This window comes from Drechmeria coniospora, chromosome 03 (genome assembly GCF_001625195.1).
Source record: "Drechmeria coniospora strain ARSEF 6962 chromosome 03, whole genome shotgun sequence".
In the NCBI taxonomy this organism is placed as follows: Eukaryota; Fungi; Ascomycota; class Sordariomycetes; order Hypocreales; family Ophiocordycipitaceae; genus Drechmeria; species Drechmeria coniospora.
In genome coordinates, this window is record NC_054391.1 from 3,099,380 (window position 1) to 3,120,314 (window position 20,935).

Genomic DNA, 20,935 nt, shown 5'->3' on the forward strand with positions numbered 1-20,935 from the left:
CAGTGCTGCATGGGGGTAGGTAGTAGCTCTTTGCTTCCCGACGTCCTTGCTCCTCGCCGAGTATGCCATCTTGCCAACGGGGTTCGCCTTTTCTTGTCTTTCTCTCACGCCATCACTTCCCAGTTTCCGTAAGTGAAATCGCCCGACCAAACGGTTTTCTGCGAGCGGTCGTATCCGAACCATCTGTTTATGTTTTTATATTTGTCCATTGCCATTTTCGTCGGACCATAGGCACACGTTGCTTTCAGTGTAATGCCTGCGAACAATCAAGACAACGCATGGAATCAGCGATTGAAGATACTAATGCTTTGTAGCAAGGGCAAAACGTACTTGCAAACTTCCACCAATCCGTGCCGCTTTTCCCGCTGTACTCCTCCTGCACAGACATCTCCTTAATGGTACGAATGTCAACCGTCTCGCTACCGAACATCCTGGTGAGATTAACGGGGAGGGCCACTTCTGTTTCCGGCCAGAATTCTTTCGTCAAGTTGATTGAATGCTTGCCTCGTTGGAAGGATAACGATAATGAATCCCAGGACCCAGACCAAGGCGCCGAGCCTACCTTGAATTCATAATGCAGTTCCTTGATAAGGTAGCAGGGTGCCATGTACCAATGCAAAGGATTGATGTCAAATTTTGCGACCACTGCCGGTTCATAAGGTTGCACACCGCCCGTTGTTGCTGCTGGATGTCGGTAAGCCTTGTTGAGCGACATGAGGCTGTCGTATTCCAGCCGAAAGCCTGGTGTGTCGCATTGTGCGCGAAGGATAATATCTGCATCGTTAGCACCAGTTCCGTCCATCGCACTCGGTAATGCTCCGCGAAAGGTTTTCCTCCATTAAAGCTTACCTTTAACCTTCCACTCGTCGTTTCGAAATAAGCTGATTGTCCATGTTCGTCCCTTGTCAACAAGCTCCAGGCTTTGCACACGGCGAATATCGATCGTGTCCGAACCAAAGGCTGATTTTAAATCCACCTGTTTCCAAGCGTCATACCCTCCGTTCGTGTTAAATCCGAGCTCTACAGTTTCGTTGCCAATTGTGGCGAGGATGTAGTCATATGTACCCGAGCCACGATCAGGGGATAAGAAAATGCCAATCTCGAGGCTTGTTATTTGGCTGCAAGCTTGCGACCTTTCGACTTCGTATTTCAGCTCGGCACATGACGTATCCTTCACTTCCTCGGCACGCTTTCCATGGAAATGTGGTTTTTCGGGGAATCTTTCTCGGGCGTTTGCCACTAAAACTAGGTAACGAATACACATATCTCTGTTGAGCAGGCCTGCGAAGATGCGTGCGACCATGCTGGGATTGAGGGTTTGAAGGTCGACTCCGGCGGTTGGGGTGGGAATGGAAGATGCCGCAGCCTCCGCTTCTTGCTCGGTAGGGGTTTGCTGTAGCGGGACAGGTGTGTTGTCGACCGTGTCTTGGACATCGCCCCCCGTATTCGAAGTGTTCGGCATGGCTATTTCTTCGACAGCAGTGGCATCTCCCACGGATTCTGCGTTGGTGTCGACCGTGTCTTGGGAATTGCCCCCCGTATTCGGAGTGTTCGGCATGGCAATATCTTCGACGGCAGTAGCATCTCCCATGGATTCTGCGTTGGTTTCCATCGTGTCTTGGGGACCATCCCCCGTATTCGGAGTGTTCGTCGTGGCTACTTCTTCGGGCGGCGGTTGCGCCTGCTGGTCGGGGTGTATAGTCTCGGTGTTTTCGGTAGGGTCCTCGAATGGAACATTCAGGGCGTCCGTGATGTCTTCCACGAACCCAACACTTTCATCGTTGGAGTTGGGCAGTGCAGAAGCGTCGTCGGAGTTCGGTTGGGCAGCCTCAGCCGCCGCTTCTTGGGCACTGGCTTCCACCGTTCGCCATCGATGGGCCACGGCGAAGTTTGCGGAAGATGCTTCTTCGTCGACATAGAAATAGAAGCAGATGTTGGACTGCCGCACATCAGGCCAAGCGTCTCTCCCGGCAGGGTCTGCTTGGTAATCGACGTAGAGGGTGCCAGCCCTTCCAGCGTTCCTACGAACCGCGGGCGTTAGCATCATTTGCCGGCGATGCAAGACCAAGGCGCTTCCCTGGGTACGAACCTGACGACAACAGCGTGTATGCTCTCGGTGGGGCGAACGTACACCACGCCGATCTCACGAGGCGGCAGCCGACGCCAACGCCGTCCACGAACCGTTCGCCTGCAATATATTAGGTGCTGAATCGGCCCTGGGGCGCTAGGTTCCACGGGGCCTCGAAATGACAGGATACGGAGGCGGATACCGAGCCGTTCAAAGGCAGCAAACACATCGTCTAGGGTTATGCCGTTACCTCGTCCATTCGGAGGCAAGTCAAGGCCAGATCGACGGATAATTTCGGCAACCGTGGTACGAAGAAGTCGGGCAACGACTACGAAGAAGCAGTTGGTCGGCGCGTCTCTATCCTTCAGCCAGCGGTAGATGGGGTGTATCTCCAATGCGCGCAGTGGGTTTTCTGTCGTATGACGATGGCCAGACTTGGTGGTCGCTGCACCCTCCGCAAAGGTTAGTCCGGCTCATGCCAGCATTGGAGATCCAGGCGTGACCCGACGCGCGGCGCCTTTTGTGGCCATGAGAAGGAGACTTACGAGTCGAACCTCCGACCTCGATCGCTTCCTCGTAGGAGGGGGGGGGCGACGATGGTGGCACCGGGTCCAAACCGGGGGCTTGATCCCCAACGTCGCCGGCAGCAGCGTGCGGAAGGTTACCACGCTCGAGGCCCAATACCAAGGCAAAGGCCACGAGAAGCGCCGAGGAGAAAGGTCTCATGGCGGTGGAGGACGAGCAACGGCGAAGAAAGGAACGAGCAGAGATGCTAGGCGAAAACAGCTGCCAGATTCGGAATGTCCAGCAGGCGTGGTTTTACGACGACCGTTGCGCCTCTTTGAGAATCGTGCAACAATGACCAGCACCACTGGAGAGGAGCGGAAGGAAGAGGAGGGACGGCCTGCTCTCGTCGGTGACGTCGATGGAGGGCGCGGGCCGCGATGGCATGCACTCTTATGCGGACGTACACTTGGATGCGTTGCTAGTTTCCTTGCGTCAGCGGTGCACATGTACGGACACGTCTTGTTCGATGCCACGAGGCAGCCATCATGGGGTTGGCCACAGTCCATACCTGCCTGTCTGTGCCGTGGGAATGACGCACAGAGGACCGACGGTCGACTCGTCAAGCTCCACGAAGAGCTCGAGGTGAGGATACCGCCATACCGTGGCCCAAGCCCACCTGTACGGCGTTGGGATACGAGTAAGGAACCGCAGGTTGGGTTGGTCGTACCAAGTATTTCGGGTCGTCACCATGTTCCCATGGGCGGATGGTACCCATGGAGACGGAACGAGCGAAGCGGGAGGTGAATGATGCCAATGTGGGAACGGCGTGAGGCACGAAGAGCTGCACACATGCAAGGACGGAGTGCTCCGTACGGTCCACAAGTATGGTCGACTAAAATAATGGAGCGGAGTGAGATGCTTCTGGGTGCATCTGACAGGGGGTGCCATGGTTCCTTGCACCAGAATTTTCAACACCGCTTTCCGTCATGTTTTTCCGTACTTGCATCCGACTTTATTGCAATCAACGACGAAAGAACTCTTTGCAAATAAAAACGCAGAATAGCCATACTGTTTATTTTGCATTATATTTACAGCGCGAATACGGCTTCCACACTCTAACCAGATGTACAGTGGGGGGGGGGCGTACATGTGGAAGGGGTCTGTCCGTTGGCTTCAGTGGATGCTTGAGGTGAAATGATTCACACGTTTCTTGAGCGCTGCAGGGACTTGGCATGCCTTGAACTCGTTTTGCTACCCTATAGCAGATTTGCCAGTTTCGGGGGAACGCTATTTATTGTTAATCGTACCGAACCTGAGGGTGGGCGGTTGTTGTAGCCAGCCCACGTTGAATTACTTATTTCACCAAGGCACAGTGTGTCCGTGTGTGTACAGTAAGTGGACAAGCACCGTACCTGACTGAGTAGTTGTACTCCGTGCTTGTACGGAGAACTTGCACGGTAATTACATGTACTTACATGAACGGAGTAACTTGCACTCAAGTGCATAGCTGTACGGACTACTTGCAACTAAACGAAGGTACAATACTCCGTACAAGTACTGTAATCCCCCCTGCAGAGGAGTTTGACCGAGTAAGTAATTACCTAGCACTTAGGTACTTGTGCTTGGGCATGGCAAGACCATGGTACGGGCGAATGCGCGACGCCAGTAATTAAGTACTTGCATGCGCTCACATTAATACTGTACTCCGTTACTTATACTTGTACAACTTACAGTACAGTACTGTACTCAAGTACACAAAATACAGTACAGTACGAAGGCGCAGAGCGGAGGACGGGGCACATGTGCAGTTGTTCATGTAATTAGTTGTACCGGTAATTAACTACAGGTATCGTTCACACCAAGTATTACTCCGTACCACCCAAGTACTTACTCGCGAAAAGAGGGGCGGGCGACGCAGCTCTACACACTGTACTTGATGTACTGTACAACGACAACTAAGTACAGTAAGCACAGCACAGCACAGCACAGCACAGCACAGCACAGCACAGCACAGCACAGCACAGCACAGCACAGCACAGCACAGCACAGCACAGCACAGCACAGCACAGCACAGCACAGCACAGCACAGCACAGCACAGCACAGCACAGCACAGCACAGCACAGCACAGTACAGTCCAGTACAGTACAGCACAGCACAGCACAGCACAGCACAGTACAGTCCAGTACAGTACAATCCAGTAATACAGTACAGTCCAGTCAGTCAACACTTACCTACGTGTGGACGATGGTGACGATTCAATTATGGCTGCGCTATCACTACAGTGAATCGGCACTGTTGCCACCCCACCAAGTATAGCCACGATTGATTGCACTTCGCGACCAAAACGACCCCGTACTGGACCAGCGAACGGCAGATACATGAATGCGGAGTTCTGCGCTTTAAATTATTCTAGCAAGTAAATACACCGACAACTACTTGTACAAGTACATGCAATTACCTATTGTACGTGTTGAGTAAGCGTAACGGGGGCGGCGACGGTTACACGTACGTAAGTACATGTGCATGTACTTGTACAACTACTTAAGTACGACAACTACTGCAAGTACACTGAGCGGCAGGTTAAGGTACCTACAACTACAGCAGGTGAACCGAGTTCTTACAGTACGTACTACTCCGTGCATGTATACTTGCTGTACTCCGCAAGTACAGGCAGGTATACTTGGTGGTGCCGTGGATTTCAACGTCAGTTTGGCAACGCATTCGCCTGCATACACTTGCAACTACACACCTACTGTACATACACTTGCCGATGCATCTCTATCCCGGCTTCAAATGAGCACCTGTACGTGTACCAAGCACGGGGGCCGGGAGGCAAGAATATTAAACCCCCTTCGAGTCAGTTCCAATACCGAACCTATGCATCATGATCCGTACCTTTCTCGTGTTTCGTCATGGTTGTTATGGTGAAAATTGGAACAGTTTTTTTTTTCAGATTACGGCGATGAGAGAGGAGCTTGAAGAAACGAGTCATACTATTAACCTTTCAGAAAGGTTGTTGAAAGAGTATCAGAGCTGTATGTCATCTCAACAATACCATTGGATTCCTCTCAATATTTGCAAAAATGGCATCTGCAAGTTCCAAACAGTCTATTCTTATTGCAGTGGAGTACTTTTCTAGTTTTTTTTCGAGTACAAATAGTTGCCTGATACTGTTGCGCAAAGTTTGATATTTTCCCAAGGGGCTTTGTAGCGATTCGATTACTGATATTTCCAAAGGGTTATGCTGTCGATGATTTACAATAGCTAATGAAATAGGACATTATCTGTCCTAAATGACTTCAGAGGTCGTATAATCAATAACGAAAATGGGCTGCACCAGATTTCGATCCATAGATGTTAGCCTGTTTGTCACACCACATGTCTGTGCTTCGTGACTCCGCATCTTGGGTATGCTCGCACCTTGATCGCATCCGGATACCTCTATAGCCATTTTATCCAACCTCCAAGCACTCAAACATCCTTCTAGCATTGACCATGTAGCTGCAGACGAACTGTTAATGGACAGATGCTAGTATATCATTGATTTAATCAGCATATCATTTAATCGATGTCATTTAATCAGTACATCATTTACTCGGTATATCATTTAATCAATATATCATTCAATTATTTGTATCATAGTGATACTATTTACGCAATCATTCGGTGCCCGGCTACCAATAGCCAGACAGGGGAACCGACAGCAGCAACAAGTGATCAGCCAATAGCCGCTACCTTGCTCCCATCCAACCAAAGGGATGTCGCACCAGGCAAAAATCTTGACGCCAATGGCCCGCTGACGCCATCAGAAACGGGTTCGTTGCCCACCTACAGTTGCTCGACCTCCTGCGTCATGATTGGCGGGCTATCCTTTACATGAAAGACGCCGTGTTGGGCAGCTGGAGGGTCATATCATCACCTATCGTTGGAGTTCAACGGTGGTGCAACAAACATCCTGATGGAATAATTCAGCAAAGGAGAGATTAAATCAGCCGTCGTCCATCTCTTGACCATGTTAGGCTGCAATACAGTGCCCCCAACACGGATCAACAAAGTGTTCATACTGGAGCGTTATCAACACATGGGCGGTCCAGGTTGGTGGGCTGTATTACGTGTTCTCCTTGCTGTCCTCCGATGGGCCAAGTCGAAGCAAAATATTTCCTGTAGGCATCTCGTTGCAAGCAATATGCGCGCCTTCTCCGTAGTGACTAGAGGAACCGAAATTGTAGGGATAAATGACTGGTTCGAGATGGAGCGATCGCAAATCATCACCTTGTCAGGCAATATTCAGCATCAAGAGGACTGTACGCAAGCAGTTGCCGTCCCATCTTCTTCTTCTGCGCACTGCTGATGAAGGTGACTGGGAAACACACTCGGCAGGGACTTTGTCACGTCGTGATAAACTAAGAGGGAGGACATAATGTATGCAGTAAATCGTACGAAATGATAGGCATACAGTATTTATATGTACAAGAGGCTGCCGGCTGGTAAAAGGACCATGGCCTCCTTCCAATGCCTCTTGTGGTAAACACAACTAATTCTATCCGGCGCGGTTCAAGGCATTGATGTAGTCCACCGAACGACCCAACCATCACCATTCCCGGCAGGATCCTTTCCCGCATCCAACCGTCAAGCAACGAGACATTGGCCAGAGACCGTGTACGCCAACAAACTCAACAGGAAAGCTGCGGTCACGGTACGTTTTGCATTTTCTGGTGAATGAGGCTTATACGTCGACATTACATCTACGGACTGGTTACCATGAGAATTGACGTGAATGTAGTCCATCCATTTGGTTGTTGCAGTTTCCCAGCTACAAGCCGTCATCGTTACGTTGGTCCCGGTTTGCTTGGGCTGTTCATGACGAAATATTCACTGCTACCCATAAAGCAACATCCATGCACACCTACACGGCAGCACGTCTTTTTTTACGCATCATGTGCAATGCAGCACGGCCGGGTGAATGTGTGAAAGGGGCGATCGGTGCTGTGCATACTTTGATATGCTCCCTTCGTCCGCTCTCCGTATTTCCTTTTCTCCAGTCATACCTCAGAGGTCAGCGTCCAATGCAAGTTGCATTGCCGAGCGAAATCGACAAACAACCTCGTCGCGGCAATAGTGGCCCCCCGTTCACATCTTGGACCTGCCGCTCAGTCATCTCTTCCGGCAATCTCCGAGTCCATCGGATTCATCAGTGGATTCTCGTAGATCCATTCAGTGGAAGGCCATTCATTGCTTTTCGTGGCCGTGAATGCTGAACAGATGAATCGTCACTTACAGGGCCCGTTGCCCCGTCGGCCAAGCTGTCAACGAACCGTCGATATAGTCAACCTGATTTTGGCCACGGCATAAGATGAGAGCTGCATCCTTCGTTTCGTTCAACCCTTCACGGCTGCTCGCCTTTTCCGTATTTTGCACCATGTTGTGACCCCGAACGCGCCCCGTCATATTCGTAGCCCGTCATCACTACTCCCTCATCATCTCTCCCTCCTACCCTGCTTCCACCACAACTCACTCCCACTCCCCTAGGCTCCATCTCGACCTCCATATTTCGACCTTCATACCTGAACCTTCACATCTCAACCTTCATATCTCAGCCTCCATTTCAACCTCCATTCCAGAATCAACTCGGCAGGCACACCCCAATGTCCTTGTTGCTTCGGCTTCTCCCCCTGTTCTTTCGACTTCTCATCCCAGTTCTCCTCCGTGCTGAAACAAAACGCAACTACCCACCATCGCCCAACACTCATCATGGCTCCGAGTCCCGCCGACATGGAGAATTGGTGGCTCACCGTCGGCATTGACGCTTTGAGTCGGCTCGTCGACCGGCGTCGCCTCGCTCACAAACCGTGCGAGTGCGGCTACCTCCAGGCAATCCATCGAAAGCTTCGCGCCTTTGACAATGACCCGGAGCTCGAAAAGAGCGCGCGGGCGCACATGGCCACAATCTGTAGAGCCAGCAATACCCCTCCCCCCATCACCGGGTTCAATCCGCGCAGGACGATGAACGAGGTCATCCGTTCCATCTTCCGTCACCTCGACCATGGCGCCATCGAGTTTTCTCGCGCTCTCCTTGGACTCGAACATCTTGACCGAGTCGAGTTGCACCGCCTCCACCTGTTGGCATTTACCCGCGCAGCCATGTACGATGGCGGTGCCGGCAGCCGAGTTCGCGTCGCCCATGACCCTCGGCTCATCGAGGAGCTTCACCGCCAGGCCAGCTTCCGATACCGCCAGTTTTACATGGGTTTTCGGGCTTGCGTACGTTGACCCTCTTGATTGTTCCATCCGCCCTTTCCATTTCCTTGTTCACACCGCTAGATTCTCGTCGACACCCTCTCGCCTCGTCGGCAAGTCAGGACGCCGGCCCAGGCCATGGCCCGACTCAATGCTCTCTTCCCCCCATTCGCCATTTCAGAGGCCTTCGGAGATGGCCATCTCATCCCATGCTCGAATGGTCTACGTGACAGCCTCAGGTTCTCCATCTACGAGCACTTAATGGGCGATGCCCCCCTTTCTGATGCCCGTCAGCGGGCCGTCAGCATCAAGGTCTTTGCCTGGTGTGACATCCCCGGCTATCCGCAGGCTTAGGAAGCCATGATGCGGTATTCCGAGGAAGTGAAAAAGCTCGAGGACATCTGCCTCGCTACCCTCCGTGTCGTGGCGAGTACCCCGACCGGCAGCCCAAGGCGCGATGCGCGCGATGCTTCATCTTTCCGTTGCTTTCGTGACGCCTCCTCAGACACTGAAGTGTTGACAGACCACATAGTCGACGCCCCGGAAGCATCGGGTGTCGACAGGCCAGTATCCAACTCGGGTAACGGCTGCGGTCCATCGTACCCGTCAATGTTCACCAACTCGAGCCAACCAGCTACCCCTTTTGTGCCCGGCGCCCTCCTCAAAGGCATGCCCGGACGCGAGATGTCGGCAGCAAAGACGGATGGCGCAGCCTTCGGCCCCGACCAATCCGCACCACCCATCTTGAACTACCCGGATGACCTCTCCAAGACCGAGTTTCACGAGCACCCGCTGGCCAAGGAGTGGGGCATCAGTTCCGACCACAAAGCACGCCTAGGCCTCATCCTGCCGAGGCAGATTCCCAGTCGTGACTTTTGGTACAGCTTCGACAGCGACGAAGATCTGGCCGATGAAGAGCTGAGAGGCAATCTCGCCACCAGGAGCCCCGGCAGGAATCGCCGTTTCGTCTACGACCCGCCCCCGGTTCCCCCCCTCCCACTTATCCCGGAATCTCTAAGGTCTACTCTGACGCCAAAGGGGCTTGCCAAGCTCTTCGAGCGGAAGAAGCAGCTCCGTACGGAAATGGAAGTCACAGAGGAACCTGCGTCACCGACGCTCGCGCTGGCAACGACGGGTACCATGTTTCCGGCGTCAAGCGTTGATCGGCAAAAAGGCAGGTCGGCCGCCTTGAACACCAGGACGTGCAACTCCGACACGAGACTTTCAGGGAGCTCCGAACCGTCGAATCAAACACCCTTTTTGGACAACTCTGAACATGACATCCGACCAGCACCAAGCAACTTCACCTCCCACCAAGTCGAAGATGGTAACCAATATACCCCATGTGAAGCAGACTTTCGACTCGCCCAACCGAGGTTGTCTCCCATGGAATACAGCCGTTTGTATTTTGTCGAAAAGTCTCGCTCACGACGAGAAGGAAGAGAGTGTGTGCTTCCTGCTCCTGAGAAGCTTTGGTTCTGGACGCCCAAATGGGAAAGGTTTCTCATCATTCCGTCCGTTCCAGCCGCCATCAATCGCAACATCCAACCCGACTCTGGCGAAGCTTACCGCGAGGAAGACATGTCCGACAATGAGTCGACGGAAACTTTAAAGGTCCAGGGTCCCTCCATTCCATGTCCTCGGCTGTCTTTGAACCTTGACGCCATGACCGCCCTCTTTCCCTCCGTGATGAATCTCGCGCGACTAGGTATGAGAGCCAACGTACGCTCGTCCAGGTCGGCCTATGAATCAAAAGTCACTCAGTTGATGCGTCTGAATGGTAGCTTCTCGGCCAGTCACAGAACTTCACTAACCAAGAATATAGAAGAGATCGAGGGAGAGAATGATGGCAATGTGCCGATGGATCCAGGAGGCCAAGGTCAGTTGAGTCTCCCTTGGCAGTCTGCAGATTCCATGACCGAACCGGGACGCGAGCTAGCTGTGCCCACAGTGGCAGAGAGGGTGAATTCAGATTCAATGGGAAAATCCGAAAGCAAGGTAGTCAAGTCGGGTCTGAGTGCTAACGCCGACCATCATTCTGTACCTCATGATCATGCAGGGATGCCCATGTCGCTTAACCAAGCAGATGCTTGGCCACTGTCCGCTGCACCCAGCGTCAAGACAGCGGTCCAAGCTGGTGTTCTGAACCAAGCACGGGCAGCGGTCAAGAGGGTCAAGAGTTTCACTCCCACTTCGTCACCGAAATTTCCACGAGCAACTGTTGATCGCGAAAGTCTCTCGCCTCCTCCGTCTCCCAGGATACTCTTCCCTGCGCTGGAACGGCCTGTGGTCGAGTACAACCCAACGTTCTTGACTCCTCCTTGCGCGGCCTCGTCTCCGCTGGCAAATTTTGACCTCACTCCGACTCGGGGCGTCGTCCGCACAAGTCCTGCTTCAGTCACACGTCGCGTCGTCGCCCAAGGCGGCGGACGACTTGGAGGTGAGGGGGCTCACCGGGCTCACTTGGTGCCAAACCAAGGATTTGGTCGAGTCAAGTCATCGACCGTAAGCATGTGCAACATCGACCCTGCAGGTGCCGTCGACTTTCTCCAGCTGCAGCCCACACCTTTTGAGGTCGGAAACCACGGTTCGGCGTCTAGGTACTCGAAGCGGGTGAGTGGTTGCTCCTGGCTGGCACGGCGCCTGTCTGACCAAGTTATCACGCAGGTTTCCGAGTTTGCGACGACAGCAGAGGACAGACAAAGGAAAAATGAGGAACTTCTGGGGAGGAGGGAAGAATTTGGCCCAGTGACTCCATTGCGGACCAAAAAGGCACAGCACATCAGTTTGGAACGGCGCGAGCTGGACGAAGATGGGCTTGATAGCACGGATGCTGACTCCAAGGAGTCGACGCCGCCGCGCGCCGCTTCGGCGCTCATCACACCAACTCGGCCTGGCTTTGGCTTCAAGGAAACTCGGTGTCCGTCGTCCGATGGCCCGCCCTTCCAGACGGCCGACGGCTGGGGGTCGTCTGGGTTCACCCCTCGTCCGCAGACGCCGCGCTCGGGGATGCCAGACTCACCAACTTTGCCGAGTGTGGCCAGTTATACCGCCGAAGAGGATGAAATGGAGGCCGGTAGAGGCCAGCGACGCAAGGGACACGGTACAACGACAGGGGGCAGAAGGCCGAGCACACCCTCGGCGGTTCCGGAGCACGTTTTAGACTCGCCGTTGGCCGCAGCGTTGATGGAACCTACTGGCCAGTCATCGAGAGTTTTTTCTAGCGACAGCAGCTTCTCTCTCGACAGATGCAAAGGCGAGAACTCGATTACAATTCTCCCCAGCCTTGGAAAAGCAAGCGGCGGTGAAAAAGATGGGCGCGGACGGACGGCCTCACCAGCTCCGTGTCGCAGCTATTTCGATCATTCGCCCGAGCGTCAGGTCAAGCACAAGGCGAGCACCCTCCATGCCATGACGCCTCTTTCGTTTCAGCGATTCGACACCGCCACCCGTCTCGCCTCTGTGATGAGCTGGCGGGATCATGCACAGGGGGCGAGCAAGAAGCCGTCACCGCCGCGGCCCGACAAAGAAAGCAAGACGAGGACGGCATCGTCGACGATTGGGAGCCTATTTCGCAAGTACAGCCGCTCCAAGGTGGAAGCGGTCGATGCGGACACGGGTGCGAGTACGGATACTGTTCTAAGAGACTCATGATGGGGCACCAAGCAGCGGCTCATCGAGGCAGGCCAGGCAGAAACTCGTTCTGTCGTGAACGAGGCGCGGAAAGCAACGTCCTACCTCGGGCACTTTGTCCAATCTTGGTCCCTGACCCGTTGCGGCTGCAAGAAGGAATACCAGGGCCAGGATAACCGCGGGTGTCGAAGCACACATCCATGTATGTAAGCCAAGCCTCGACGAGTTTGCACAGGTTATTTGAGTCAGCCGAATGATGTCGAGTTGACGGACACGACACTACGTGATCGGCCCTTGGCAGTGCGTCAAGAATGAAAGTAGACACTTCCTCCCTGTCCAACGAAGGCGGCCGCGGCACGTACGACGCACGATTTCTGGCTTCGGCCGTGACTCAGGAATCAAACAGAGCAGCCGGAAAGCGGGCCGGCAGCGTACTGTCCCGGCTCCGGAGGCTGCGGGGTCCGGGTCCACGGTGACCGCAAGCCCGGCCCCACCCGGTGCTGTCCCGCCAGTACGTACCGGACAGTACGGAATACGGTAAGCTGTATTACTGTACTACCTACTCCGTACCATTACTATTACTGTTTGACTTATTAAAATAAATAATAAAAAAAGAATTACTTTTTAAAGAGTCAACTTAATTATTAACTTAAGAAAATTATACCTAGCTGCTCTTAACGAGGATAAGTGTAAGGCCTTGTAAGCGAATGTGAGGTGCAGTATCCGCACTTTGGTGCGGATACTGGCGGATCATTTGATAGTTTTGGCCAGTTGGCCTAACGGTTAATTGATCAATCGTGAATATGGGCACACCTCCCCAAATGTGTTACAATTATGCACACCCGGATATTTACCCTCAATAAGGGATAGTTAATGTAGCATTATATACTATAATTCCATTTATCTAAACCCTTATACGGGGGTAAGAAGACGTATACAAGGTGGCGCAATGCACCTATCCATAGTAGAATCAACGCGATATCACGATACATACGTGCCTTATAGACCTCTGACAATTTCACCCAACATCTTTGCTTCCTCCCAGACGCCTGGCTAAGAACCGTGAAGACCGCTGGTTCGCTTGCGCATAAGGTGTCGCCGGGCCTTGTCCTTTTCTGCAATCAACCGCCGTTAGCAAATAGCCATATCATCGTGTTACAGTCCCAGGAACTATTGCCTACCTCTATCATAAACCAAGAACTCGTGTAGGCCAGCACCTGCTGGTACCATGGGCAGGACAGGCACCTTCTTATCGGTAATAACCTCGAGAAGAGCTGGACCGTTTGTGTTGATGAGCCACTCGAGGCTAGCCCGAACGTCCTCTGGCTTGGAGACCTTCCTCGCCTGCACACCCATTGCGTCGGCCAACTTGACAAAGTCCGGATTCCGCTGGTGGGTGTGTGCATAGCGGTCCTCATAGAACAGGTTCTGCCATTGGGTAACCATGCCTTGCTCCTCGTTATTCAGAATAATAACCTTGACGCCAATGTTAAATTGAGCAGCGGTGGAGAGCTCTGTTAGGGTCATGTTAAATGATGCATCGCCGTCAATATCGATCACGAGGGCGTCTGGTCTCGCTACTGCAACTCCAATCGCACTTGGCAGCCCAAAGCCCATCGTGCCTGCATCCCAGGGTCAGAATTAGGGTCGTTACAAACTTCAATGACCAAGAAACATGACAAGATTTGGGTTGGGGTTAGGAAAGGCCGGAGAGAAACGGCCAAGGTGCAGCAAAAAAATATCACGTACCTAGTCCGCCGCTCGTAACAAACGATCGAGGCTCTCTCCACGAGTAGTGCTGTGCTACCCACATTTGCTACTTCAGGTCAGTTGGTGTTCGTAATAGTGTTGGCTGCTCATGAGGAACTCACATGCTGGCCCACTCCAGTCGAGATGATTGTTTTCTTGTCAAGTTTAGAGGTGAGATCGCTCAGCTCCTCAATTAGGGACTGGGGTTTAATGAGACCGTTGCCTCCAGGAGAGTCGGCGCGCTCATAGTTGGAAAGAGGCCACTTGGCCTTCCATTCGGATATCTTGTTGAACCATTCGCTTCGTTGCTCCATGCTTGTAGGTGTGAGCATGGGCATAAGCATCTTGAGGTTAGTGGCAACATCGCCCTCAATAGCCTCAGTTGCTTGAACGACCTTGTTAATATTCTTCGGCAATATATCAAAATGAATGATGCCACCTCGCTTCTCAGCTGCTGCAGCTTTGGCATTAGGAGCAAATTTTGAGGTATTCAGGACAACACGGTCATCAAAGCGAGCACCAAGAGCAATAATAAGGTCGGCCTCCTGCATAGACATATTGGCATATGCCATGCCATGCATACCCAACATGTGTAATGACTTTTCGTCGCGCTCATCAAATGCACCAAGGCCCTGGAGGGTTGTTGTAACAGGAATAGAACACTTATCAGCTAGCTCGCGAAGAAGCTCAGTTCCACCCTCAGACTGGATGATGCCTTGACCAGCATAAATGATAGGCTGCTTAGCTACTTTGATAAGCTCAGCAGCACGACCAAGGGTGGTATTAAGCTGCTTCTCTTGTAGTCGTTTGGCAGCTTGAGAGGCGATGCTTGGGTAAGAGGGTAGGCAAGTTTGTGTTGGTATAGCCTTTCGAAGAATGCCGGCTGTAATGTCCTTAGGAAGGTCAATGAGAACAGGGCCGGGACGACCACTGGTAGCAATGTCGAAAGCCTCGTTAATTCGACGCGGGAGCTCAGCAATGCTTGTAACCATGCAATTCCACTTGCACGCACTCCGGCTAATGCCCACAGTATCGCACTCTTGAAACGCGTCCAGTCCGATGGCACTTGTTACGACCTGTCCGGTAAAGACGACTATGGGAGTGCCATCTGAGAGAGCATCTTGCATGGGCGTGATGAGATTGGTCGCTCCTGGACCCGACGTAACGAGTACCACGCCAGGTTTCCCGGAGGCACGTGCGTACCCTATGATGTATTAATATAAACCTTGGTCAACCAAGCAACAAGCCTTACCTTGTGCCATGTGGCCGGCGCCTTGTTCGTGTCGAGGCAAGATAAAATCGAAGTGTTCCGAGTTGTAGATGGCATCAAAGACGGGAAGGATGGCGCCTCCGGGGTAGCCGACTAGGACTGGTTAGTTCTCATCTGGCCCTGCCGACGATGACAAGTTCGGTTGGACAAGGAAGACAAACAAATATGCTTCACACCGTGTCTGCGCATCATCTCATGAAAGATCTCGCCGCCGGTCTTTCCGATGAACCTGAAGGCACATGAGCAAGGGCTCATCGTGGTTTGGGAGAGAATTCTTACGACTCATCCATCTCGGGTTTCGATTGGTTGACAAGAGGCTGAACATGACGACGAGATTCGGGTTCCAAGTTGAAGGCGGGGCTGGGCACCGGGCGAGTCTGACTGTAAAGCAGGTCAGCAACATGATTGACATGAGATTAATGATGAAACATCGATTCACTTGGTGGAGCGAGCGTTGGGGCACTCCTCGGCGCCGGTGAAGCGTGACACCACGAACGTTATGAGGGTGCAAAGGACCAAGAAAAACAGCCAGAAACTTACGGCGCGGCAGAAGTGCTATCAGTGGCCTTTGTTCTTTGCGTCGCCGGCAGCTTTGACTGCGCAAGAGCGGCTGTGGGCGGCGTCGTCCAGGCCCTCGCCTGCCCAAGGGCGCGGATAGCCTTTCTCGTAGGGCGATTTCGGAGCATCGCGGAGCAGTCGATGGATTCGGAGGGGAGGAACGTCGGGTTAGGATGGGAAAGGAAAGATCTAAATTGCGTGAGTGAGCATAAGCGCTCGGTGAAGAGAAAGGGAATCCGAAGATGCCAGTCTTTGCTTCGGGATCGAGGATGATGAAAAAGAAAAGGTTGTTGGAGGAAGAAGGAGGGGCAGGTGCTGGCGCTACCAGGTAGTGCAGCGCAGCACAGTGCGAAGAGGCGAGGGAGGGGCAGGTGCTGACGCTACTAGGTAGTGCAACGCAGCACAGTGCGAGGAGGCGAGGGAGGTGGGAGAGGCTAGCCAAGGAAGGTTTGGCTCTGGATCGGAGCGAAGCCGGACAAAAACCTGGGGCAAGACTCAATAAAAAAAATTGGCACCACAGAGTGAGATTAAAGTGCCCCCCACACACAGTCACTGTAGAGTCAAGACATTCGCAGCCAAGCTCCGACGTCGTCCGGCAAAAAATACGGGGCCTCTATTCGTGCCAGGTAGCCAATCGCGCGTACGTTTCAACGCCACCAGTAGAGCGCATGGTGGCGCCGTTTGATTAGTAATCAAGGAACCGGCCGCTGTAGTTGTCCGCAAGCTCACCATGGTTGGCGTGCGGGGCGACATCGGAGTAAATGACCCATAACGAGCTGCAGCCACCTCCAACTCTTCTCCCTCCCCCCCCCATCCCGCCTCCGGTGCACGGAGCTAGCCAAGTTCTGCGAATAGACAGATCTTCATACAAGAGGAGCAAGGCGGCGTCCACCACGCATGCAGTATTGCGTCAAGAACAATCTGGAAACTTTCCTCTTCTTCTTTTCTGGTAGTTGCACGGCACACTTGAATGAACTTTGTCTTCTCAAAGTGGTAGTTTGTCGGGCACTATAAGTTACCGTGTCTTGCTGAGTTGGTGAAATGATTATCCAAATGCATCGCACAGGAACACAAACCTGCCCCGATCCCAGCCCAGCAACCTCGCAAACACCTGGCTCGTCTCACAGTCCTTGTCCAGAGACCTGTTGGACTTTGCTTCAGCTCGAGTCTCGCTGAGCATGTACTCAGCTGGCGAATAAATATCCGCCGAAACCATGCCATGGTAACAAATCACACAGCATTCTCGCGTTCCTCACAAGCCTCAATTCTTCGATCCTTTCTCGAACTTGATCGACCTTGACTTGGCTGGTGCTGGGTTTTTGGTTCAGTTCGACCGCGATTGCCCATGCGTTTTCCGCAACTCCAAACCCAGTTTGATGGTTTCGTCTTCCTTGAGGGTCCAGGCCCGCTGCTCGAGTCTACGTATCAATTGACTAACCCTCTTGTATATCGCACTTTGGGTTCGGTCAATGTCGGATTCCTGGTGAACTTTGGCCGCAATTTTCTGCTGCATTTTCCCGGCTTAAAGTAAGATTTGATCGTCTTGTCTTCCTCAGGCGCTTGCTTACGTGCACCGGTTTTCCATCCTCGTGGGTTGTCGTATCCGTGGTACGATCGGTGGTTTACCATCCTCGTGGGTTGTCGCATCCGTAGTACGATCGGTATCAAACTCCTGGTTCACTTCGGTCGTCATCTGTTCCTCCATTGCGCCCAGCTCCGCATTCGACTGCATCATGTCGTCCTCGGCGTCACGGCAATGCCGTTTCCTGCGCCTGTGCTTCGGGCTGGGTAGAGGCGAGGTTTCATCGGCCAGTCGTTTTCTCGCCGACGAGATAGAAGTCGAATGCTGTTCGAGTTTAGCATCCCCTTCCGCATACTGGCCGGTAGTTCAGTGTGAGGGCACCGAGGCGTTGCTTTGCTGAAGTGAATAGGTAGCTCGCTCTTGTCATCAGAGCCATCAGGTTGGGCATCGTCTTTTTGAGCTTCTTGGATAGCCAGGGTCATGAAAGGGCTTTGTTCAACGGTCATGCCGCACACCAATTCTTCCAAAGAGGTGCGATCAAAGCACCGTAACGATCGCGCAGCCCAAGAATTCTTATGGTTGTGTTGTGCTTTCCCAGAGCAGCTTCAATGGCATCCCATGCGCCTTGCTTTTCCAAGAACTCCTGAACCTAACGCGACGATAGGTCTGGGTTGAGCTCTTTGCCGCCATCACGGCCCACGAAAGAGCATGTGTTTTTTTGGGACTTAAGGAAAGAGTCGCGCAAATTTTCTCGCAAGAGGCACTGTCCTAGCTTCGCATCGGCTGGAAGTTCGCCGGTCCGAATGTAAGTCAGAACCCATTCGAAAAGGAATTTCGCAGTCTCCCGCTGATTGAAGCCCCAGATATTTAGGAGCAAATTTTCCAAGTGTGTTTTTATCCTTTTCCTCAGGCGTTTCTGGTCCATCACTGTCACCGAATACAGATCGATGGACATCCTGCATACGACGAGCCAAGACTGCAAGAGTAGACGTTTTGTACTGACTTATTATTCATGGTGCGTCGGCCCGAACATTGATGCGCATCAAAGTCTTGCGTGTCGGGAAGGCAGAGTGAGCAGCCGCTGCTGAAAGCCCCGGTCAAGAGGCCATCAGTACCCCGAGTCGATCTGCGTCAGACTGGAATAGAGATTCGTCCCATTCTTCGTCCCTTCCACACTCCGCGTCTTCCATCGCTTCATCGTCTGACGAAACAAAGCTGGATGGCTGTGGGGCCACGGGCACCATGAATTTGGAATCTCCTCTTGCTGGACCGCTATCCATGGTTGCGTCATATTTCCATGCAGGAAGAGTGTCGCTCACCAGGTATTGAGAACTTCAATACCAGGTCCCTAGAATAGGGCGGCAAGTCGGCAAAGCACGGCATGGAGGCACACCGTCTGCCAAAAGCCGCGCTCGCGACGCGTTCCAATTCGAAGCATCTCTGGCCACTAACCGGCAGATTAGTAGTTGAGTCGGTGACGATCAGCGAACACCGGCTGATGTTTTTTTTTCTGCATCCGAGGTCACCAAGTTGTTTGTTTGAATCGATGTAGTTGTACTTGGGTGTGTGTACTCCGTACTTGCAAGTAAGCATATGAACTCTGGTTGCTATCAATAAGACATGGTGAGGAACTGCTCCGGTGTGCAAGATACGTGCAGAGTCCGGTTAGCTGATCCAAGTTGCCAAGAGTGTTCTATAACATCCTTGTAAGTATGCGTACTTACAGTACTCCGTAATACTTGTACTGCACCGTACAGTACTACTGCGGCAGGTAAGTAGTTGTACTGTACTCCGTACTCCGTGGTTGTATGCAAGTTCTCATTTGCCAAGGTGATCGATGCAATAGGAGGCGGGGGCTGTGTCATATGGGCCTCTTGGCGTGGGGCTCGGTCCATACTTACAGTACATGCGGGGGGAGAGACCGTCTCCGTCCCGAACGCCCGAGAATCATCAGCGGCTGACGATGCATCACTGGCTCATTGTTCTGCTTGTCTGCTGGATTGAAACCAAGGGTCTCCCCCTCCATGGCAAAGTCCCAGCCAGTGGTGTTTTATTGGGTACTTTGTTTGGTACCGATGCCTCCTGAGCTGGTGCACGAGGGAAACGCCCATGTGTAGGGATGGCAAAGCCAGGTGCTGACCAATATGGCATCCTCGGCCACTTCGGGAGGTTGCGGGATAGAGAAGCGGCTAGTCTTCGTAAATGAGACAGGTTAGGAACGTCTTTCACGAGGACGCCGTCGGAATACCACCATCCATCCTCCATCGTGGCCTGTTGCTGACATTTCTCGGTGAAAGAACACTACCCTTGCATCACATCGTCGTAGCCCACATGTGATTGCAAGGGAAACAACTACCAATCTGGGGAAGCCGACAACGTGCAACGTTGTTTTTTTGGGTAATTATCTCTTGCATTACGCACGCCCCGACGCATACCTGCACACGGCCTTGGAGTGTGCCGGGGGGGGGGGTTCTTACTTACTCATACAGCAACAGCCAGCTGTGGGTGAGCTGCCGCAACGGTACGCCTCCTCAGGATCCTCGGAGACCTACCAATTTCCCATTGTTTGGCATCCACAGCCGCTGGCAGTTTGTGTCCTCTCGTATTCGGTCAGACACACAGGGCCATCGTGACCGCGTCTTTTCCTTGGTCGAGCTGTTTCATAATACAGAAGCACCAGGCCATGAAGGAGCAGAGAACCTATGCGCTCAGCCATACCCGTGGGCACCTTGCCATCGCACGATGACTCGTAATATCATGGCGCATAGTGCACGTCCCTTGCTGCCGGGTGCAACGCCAGCAGGTATGGGGCGATGAAGACCGGGGAGGGACACAGACTCGTGTCTAATCCGGTGCCTGCTGGAGATGTCCCTGTGAGTCTTTCACGATGTGACGTCGGCTTCGGGTACGTGTACGTGTACGTACGTGTCCTCGTACCGTGGCTTTGAACCAGTGCACAGGCCAGCGAACGTTCGATGCCTGGTCACCCACACGTGCCATGTGGGTGGGTGGGCGTGCACGTCTCGTGTGCGGTTCGTCCAGGGCGCGAGTCTCTCGTCCCGCTATCCGTTGTCCGCAACGGCCCGGAACGAGGATGAGCCCATGGCTGCCGATTAAAGCGATGGCGTCCGTGTGCGTTTCCTCCCCTGCGCGCGACTGCTGTACCTAGTACGTACTTGTACCAACAATGCTACAGGCGTGCACGTTTGCGTTAGCACTTGAGCAACATGGTGCAGGTAGGTACTTCTACATTCATTGCTTCTTCCAGCACCAGGCCGCTGCGTGACCGTTGATTTCCTGCAGGGACCTTGACAGCCGCCTCAAAGGCATGATGGTGCACGACAGCACCCGTAACGGCATTCGTCCGAGGACCAGCAGGTGCCGCCTCAG

General features: G+C 53.0%; 5 protein-coding genes across 5 annotated transcripts; 2 read left to right on the forward strand and 3 right to left on the reverse strand.

Annotated features, from left to right (window-relative positions):
• Nucleotides 1-104: 104 nt before the first annotated feature.
• On the reverse strand, nt 105-2,794 carry DCS_06673 (uncharacterized protein; the record flags this gene model as incomplete). The annotated part of the gene is made up of 5 exons (XM_040803961.1): nt 105-256; nt 331-774; nt 850-2,021; nt 2,090-2,513; nt 2,614-2,794. The coding sequence occupies 5 exons, from the start codon at nt 2,792-2,794 to the stop codon at nt 105-107; spliced, it is 2,373 nt and encodes a 790-aa protein (XP_040654065.1).
• Nucleotides 2,795-8,327: 5,533 nt separating this feature from the next.
• DCS_06674 (uncharacterized protein) lies at nt 8,328-9,167 on the forward strand (the record flags this gene model as incomplete). The annotated part of the gene is made up of 2 exons (XM_040803962.1): nt 8,328-8,837; nt 8,898-9,167. 2 exons carry the CDS (start codon nt 8,328-8,330, stop codon nt 9,165-9,167), a joined length of 780 nt encoding a protein of 259 aa, XP_040654066.1.
• Nucleotides 9,168-9,173: 6 nt separating this feature from the next.
• DCS_06675 (uncharacterized protein) lies at nt 9,174-12,467 on the forward strand (the record flags this gene model as incomplete). The annotated part of the gene is made up of 1 exon (XM_040803963.1): nt 9,174-12,467. One exon carries the CDS (start codon nt 9,174-9,176, stop codon nt 12,465-12,467), a length of 3,294 nt encoding a protein of 1,097 aa, XP_040654067.1.
• A 1,032-nt stretch (nt 12,468-13,499) lies between these two features.
• Nucleotides 13,500-16,151, reverse strand: DCS_06676 (putative acetolactate synthase protein; the record flags this gene model as incomplete). The annotated part of the gene is made up of 8 exons (XM_040803964.1): nt 13,500-13,561; nt 13,628-14,068; nt 14,196-14,262; nt 14,318-15,399; nt 15,448-15,558; nt 15,627-15,694; nt 15,745-15,846; nt 16,006-16,151. 8 exons carry the CDS (start codon nt 16,149-16,151, stop codon nt 13,500-13,502), a joined length of 2,079 nt encoding a protein of 692 aa, XP_040654068.1.
• A 2,491-nt stretch (nt 16,152-18,642) lies between these two features.
• Nucleotides 18,643-18,825, reverse strand: DCS_06677 (uncharacterized protein; the record flags this gene model as incomplete). The annotated part of the gene is made up of 1 exon (XM_040803965.1): nt 18,643-18,825. The coding sequence occupies one exon, from the start codon at nt 18,823-18,825 to the stop codon at nt 18,643-18,645; it is 183 nt and encodes a 60-aa protein (XP_040654069.1).
• Between the last annotated feature and the right edge of the window lie 2,110 nt (nt 18,826-20,935).